This window comes from Panicum virgatum, chromosome 8N, assembly GCF_016808335.1.
Source record: "Panicum virgatum strain AP13 chromosome 8N, P.virgatum_v5, whole genome shotgun sequence".
NCBI lineage: Eukaryota > Viridiplantae > Streptophyta > Magnoliopsida > Poales > Poaceae > Panicum > Panicum virgatum.
Window position 1 is genome coordinate 12921563 of NC_053152.1, and position 6422 is coordinate 12927984.

Genomic DNA, 6422 nt, shown 5'->3' on the forward strand with positions numbered 1-6422 from the left:
GCGGTGGTTAAGATAATACTGATTAGGAACATACATATTTTCAGTCCTTGCATTTTACATGTCGGAGTTCACAATTTTCTATAATAAATATATATATCACCTAAAAATAACATGAAAGATATCATATCCAATAGATTTATCAGTATAGCTAGGGTTCACAGTGAGACAGTTTTTCAATCTAAGCATTTTCCATACTAGAGTCAATCTTTATCTTTAAGACACTCACCTGTCACAAAAAAGATAGCATGAAGGTTCATATTGTGTATCATTGGTTTTCAATGCGAGCAAATTTCATGCTAGAGTCAATTGTTATCTCTAAAAAACTTGCACATGTTATACCTAAATATGGCATGGTAGATACCATATCCAATGGATTAATTGTGGCTTTAGGGAAGGATCGATCACACTGGGGGAAACATGGTTTTTAATCCAAATATCTTGTATAGTACTAGAGTAGAGAAAATGATTATCTATAAGAAACTTACATGACACTGGCCTTAAAGATAGCATGATAGATATTGTATTCAATGGATTAATTGTGGTTGGGGAAGTCTAGTGAGGGGTTTATATTGCTAACACACGGTTTTAATCCGAGTATCTTTCATGCTGGAGTCAAAGATCTTCTGTAAGGGGCTTAAATTTCACCTCAAAGATAGAATAAAAAATACCATACCAATGAATCAATTGTAGCTTTTGGTTAATGGTTTTCTATAATAAACAGATATATTCACCTTAAAGATATCATCATAGATATTGTAACTAGTGGATCAGCGGTAGATCATTTCTGTGAGTTTACACGTCATAGATGAGCTTTATTAAAAGCACGTGCATTGGAATACATGACTCAACTATCTAGCAATCTTTTATCTCTCCTCACTGTATACAACTCGGACATTCACAATGCATGCACACTTATCTCTATGAATATGCGTACAAAAATCATATCTCTATGAGCATCTTTGAATATACTGAGCTGGCAAATCCTCGAGATTAACGGACACATCGCTATACGTTGTTAAATCATAATCACTAGGCTACAGGTCCTTTCTGTGAATAGACTATCTATTGATTGTCATTTCCAACTATGCGATGAAACTCAACCCAACAAACCACGAAGAAATTAAATATATTTCGCAAAAGAATATGAAATGCACAAATTAAATATATTTCGCAAAAGAATATGAAATGCACCAAGGACACATGTGTGTTTCTGACGACACGATCGATCAACAGGCGACACTTGTGATACACGACGACGCGATGGCGCACGTTGTTTGAGTGTGTGTGCATAGGTTCGATGAACGGCTAGCGACGCTTCCCCTCGTCATCAGGGTAGTAATAATAACTTGCATTGTATAGATATAGAGCGGGATGGCATCTATCAACTGATTCCAACCCTATCTTCGTGTGAGGAACGGATGGCTGCTAGAGCGATATATATGGATGTATCTTGCTCAGTGTTTTGTCTGTGTCACTGCGCGCGCGAGAGAGAGGGTGTGTTTAGATCATTTTGCATTTTTATATTTTTAGAAAGAAATCTTCAATATTTAAAATATTAAATATAGATTAATTATAAAACTAATAATAGATCTCGTCTTTAAACGATGAGACAAATCTAATGAGCATAATCAATTCATCATTAGAGCATATTTACTGTAGCATTACTGTAGCGATTTAGTGTCCAATCACGTCATAATTAGGCTCATTAGATTCGTCTCACGATTTACAGTCTATTTGTGTAATGCGATTTATTTTTTGACTATATTTAGTATACTATGCAAGCGATTTACAAAAATTTTGCATTTTGCGTTTTGAGATCTAAACAAGACAAGAGATGCATCGGCCGGGTCCTGCTCCTGCAGTTGTCCTCATGTGGCACCGAGCCCAGATGTCCACATCCAGCAAACATCATTCTGAACATTTTCCTACTGTTTCTAGTAGTGGTTGGAGATCAGATACCACTTTCATCAATGGCCAAGTAACTGATCTTGGAATTCAAGATAACCAATCCTCATGGACTTTAAGCATCAAAGCAAAAAAACTTCACAAGCTAATTCTATCTTCATTTTATTGGGAGGTCCATGAGTATTGAGCCTTTTCCTTGGCCTTCATTTTATTGTCTCTTTGCAGGTCCATGAGTGTCATTTCCTTGGATATAATTCCGAACTCATCGCCTGTGTGAAAGAAGAACAAATGAATAGGAAGTGTTACTTCGGACTGGAGAATTAAGGACACTATTAAGGATATGAGAGAGTTTCTTCAAGAACCTTAGGGTTTCTAGTACATTCCAAGGGGAGAAAATTTTGTAGCGGCGATTGCATCTACCTACCCCCCCTTGCCCTCACATAGGCGCCGCCGCTCACCTTGGCCCTTCCCCCGCCCTCGCCGTCGCCAGAGGGGCTCGCTGAAAGTTTGTGCGGCCCCTAGGACGGCGGCGGCGGGGCCAATCCCCGCGAGAGCCGCTGTGCGCGGCGGTGGTGCGGTCCGGCCTGTGCGCGGAGCGGGAGGCCAAGAGGCCGCACGACGGGGGTGGCCTGAGGCCGCGCGGCGTGGGCCGACCCTGGTGCGCGCGGGGTTTGGCCAGCGGCTGCGGCAGGCACAGATCCGGCGCGACGAGGCTGGCAGCCGGCGTATCTGAGGCTCCGACAGCCGGATCCGCGCATCCTGCGGCTGGATCTGAGGAGTGGCGGCGGCTCGCAACGGAGGGCGTCGATGGTGGTGCTAGCTTGCAGCGGCGTTGCCAGGCGGCGTCTTGCGGCAACTATGGCGGGCAGGCGACCCTCGGTGGGGGGCTTGCCCGGAAGGCATTGAGGCGTGGTGGCGCTGGCTTCACGGAGTTGGAGGTGACCTCTTGGGTGATCTCAGCGGCGTTTTCGACGCAGCATGGAAGTCTCGTTCTTCCCAGCGCCCAGCCGCTTTGGCAGTTCCGTGTGGTTCGCGATGGGTGACTTCGGGCCCCCCGGATGCAGATCTGACGTCGGCTTGGCCTCCAGTGGTGACTCCTCTCCGGCAGTTGCGCCTTTAGCTTTGCTGTTGGAAGGGCTAGCTCTGGACTTTGCAACTACTTCTGCTGATGACATCTTCAATTTCGTCTTTGTTTTTCATATAGACCAAGAGACATGAGTCACCTTGGCTTCATTCGCGGATTCTCTTACTCGAAGACGGATTTCATCTGCACTTTGTTCTGGTAGATTATGCACGAGTACCCAGTGGCTACTTTGCAGCATGGTATCTCAGGTTATGAGTTCAGATGGTCTGCCGGACTTGGAGTTCATGGCCGTTCGAAGTGGGTCAAGTTTGGTCTATATGAAAGCATTGGCCTGGTAAGAAGGGGGAAGCAACATGACTTTGTTGTGGTGGTACTTGTTACTAATTCAGCGGTTCCGGGATGAAATTCCTAGGTCTAATGTTAATTGGTTGAACTTGGCAGTGACCTTGTTGAAGGCATTGTTTGGATTAAGATGAATTACTCACTCAGGTGAAAACTTTTGTTGGTTGGGTCACTGCAATGTCGGCACGTGCGCGTGTCGTTTCCTCGTTGGAGGCATTGTCTCGGGAGCCTACTTCATAGTCCAATAGCTGCTTTGGTTTGCGAAACCGATAAAGGTGAAGTCGCTTGTGGTAGTTTGCTGCGACATGATCTTTTGGTCATGGCGTTCTCTTTTTTTTGTTTTTTTTTTTCATAGGCTGTGTGTATCTTAGTTATGCAGAGGCCGGAATGGATCTTATATAACTATATCATCTTGATGTAACTGTCTAGGATCAATAAAACTTTCCTTTTTCTAAATTTTTTTTTGTAGCTGATGGATTAGCCAGTAATGCAACTTGTGTAAGATCGGATAGCCCCCATTTCAATTGTTCTAATTTCACTCGTTGTGGCCTTGTGGGGTTTGCCCTCTGAAAGGAAAACTGGGTAACTGGCCTTCTTGGGTTGACATTTGTTGCCCGTTAAGGAACCATCTGCTTCATCTCTCTGTTGCGTAGCTCTCAGCCCAAACGAAGAAGCCGGCCGTGTCTAATGGGCCGCACATCAGCAGGTAGATCCGGCCTACTGATGTAAGATCATCACTCTGTAAGCCCACCAAACGAAGCTGGCCAGGCCTCGTGCCAACCGGAACACACAGCTCGGCCTACGGGCCCCGACGAGTTTCCTTGTACGGCACCTTCTGGAAGATTGACTGAGGGGCACCAAAGCAAAGAAAATACCCCTCGAAAAAAGCAGCAGCAAAGTACACAACACTGCTCATCCCCTGTTGTGTGGGCGCGGATGTCCTAATCCCGGCGACGGGATCCGCCTCCGGCACGTGACATGCCGCGCCGTGCGGTGCTGGGCGGCTGTTGAAGGGGGGCCATGGCCATTACTTGCCGCCCCGGGACTCTGCCAACCACCCACCGCCAAAAACCAACCCGCCCGGCCGGCAAGGCGAGCGCCCCCCTCACCGCTCCCTGACGCCTCGGCCCAACCACGAGTGCCGAGCCGGGCACCTCGTAAATGCCACGGCAGAAACGCCGACCGGGACCGCGACCCGGACCCACAGCCAGCTCGCAGCGCACGCTAGCGGACCCACCTGCCAGGGGCAGCGCGCAACTACCCACACCACGTAAGAGCGCCAGGATCGTGCGCGTCTCCGTCTCCGTCTCCGTCTCCGCTTCTTCTTTCTATAAGCGCAGGCCGATCTCTGACGGCGACGCCGCGGCGCACACCACTCGGGGACACACACACATCCTTGTCGTGTCCTCTGCTCCCACTCGAAGAGTCCGGCACCACGCGGACTCCTCCGCCGCTCGCGGACCCGCACCAATGGGGGAGGCCGCCGACCCAGCGCCGGCGGCCGCCAGGGGCCGCGTGGCGCCGCCGATGCCGTGGCGGACGCGGCTCGCGGTGCTGGCCGCGGGGTACGTCACCGACGCCACCCGCCGCGCCGACGGCACCGTCAACCGCCGCCTGCTCGGCGTGCTCGACAAGGGCGTCGCGGCGTCGGCGGCCCCGCGGCACGGCGTCGCGTCCCGGGACGTCGTCCTCGACGCGGCCGTGCCCCTCCGCGCGCGCCTCTTCCACCCCGCCGCCGCCCGCCGCCCGCTCCCCGTGGTCGTCTTCTTCCACGGCGGCGGCTTCGCGTACCTCTCCGCGGCGTCCCCGGCCTACGACGCCGCCTGCCGCCGCATCGCGCGCCACGCCGCCGCCGCGGTGCTGTCCGTCGACTACCGCCGCGCGCCCGAGCACCGCTGCCCGGCCGCCTACGACGACGGCCTCGCCGCGCTCCGCTTCCTCGACGACCCCGCCAACGCCGCCGCCGCCGACCCGCCGCTCGACCCCGCGCGCTGCTTCCTCGCCGGCGACAGCGCGGGCGGCAACATCGCGCACCACGTCGCGCGCCGCTACGCGCTGGACCCGTCGCGCTTCGCCGCCGTCCGCCTGCGGGGGCTCGTCGCCATCCAGCCCTTCTTCGGCGGCGAGGAGCGCACCCCCGCCGAGCTCCGCCTCGACGGCGCGCCCATCGTCAGCGTCGCGCGCACCGACTGGATGTGGCGCGCGTTCCTGCCCCCCGGCGCCGACCGCGCCCACGAGGCGTGCTCGCCCGACGCCGCCGTGGCCGGCCTCGAGGCCGCGCCGGCGTTCCCGCCGGCCACGGTGGTCGTCGGCGGGTACGACCCGCTGCAGGACTGGCAGCGCCGGTACTGCGACGCGCTGCGCGGCAAGGGGAAGGAGGTGCGGGTGCTCGAGTACCCCGGCGCCATCCACGCCTTCTACGTGTTCCCGGAGTTCGCGGACGCCAAGGACCTGATGCTGAGGATCAAGGACATCGTCGCCGGCAGCGGCAGCGAGTGATAGATGATGCCGGGCCGCCCGAGCGGAATTCAGGTTGGAGGTAGCGGAGGATTTGCGTCGGGTGGGTGACTGGGGTCAGTGACGTGGACTGGGACGTTGGGATGTTGTGTGACGTGGACCTCATCGAACAAGGCGTCCAGACGTGTGGGATCCGTCAGCACAAGTGTAACCAGTGTGGGATCAAGGATGACGTTTTTCTTCTTCTTTTTTTCGTTCGTCTCCCGCCCGGCCCGGTGCGATCTTTTCGTCCGCCTGTCCGTCGCCAGCGATATGGGTTCAAAGGCCAGCGATGTGAGCCCTCGCCCACACTAGGATCGGATACTGGTATATATTACTGATATCGTATTTATTTTCACATTTTAATTTGGACACAGAATTCGATACGGTTAGTATTAGTTTTTACCGGATAAGATCAAAATGAATATTGATATTATAAAAATATAATTTTTTAGTATTTGGATACGGATTGGTTATGGATATTGAATATTCATAATCGGATACAGATGGATAAAATTTTTTTAAGACCGAATCGAATTCGAATACAATCGAAAAATATCTATACTATTTACATCCCCACAGCCCTTACGTCCGC

At 52.1% G+C, this 6422-nt stretch overlaps 1 protein-coding gene across 1 annotated transcript; it reads left to right on the plus strand.

The window, feature by feature from the left end:
• The first annotated feature begins 4641 nt into the window (after positions 1-4641).
• Positions 4642-6041, plus strand: LOC120686462 (probable carboxylesterase 18). The gene has a single exon (XM_039968678.1). The coding sequence runs from the start codon at positions 4802-4804 to the stop codon at positions 5828-5830; it is 1029 nt and encodes a 342-aa protein (XP_039824612.1). The 5' UTR covers positions 4642-4801; the 3' UTR covers positions 5831-6041.
• The last annotated feature ends 381 nt before the right edge of the window (positions 6042-6422 follow it).

Bases quoted from the DNA above. Each gene is read 5' to 3' on its own strand.
- LOC120686462 (XM_039968678.1), top strand. From the start codon at position 4,802: ATGGGGGAGGCCGCCGACCCAGCGCCGGCGGCCGCCAGGGGCCGCGTG.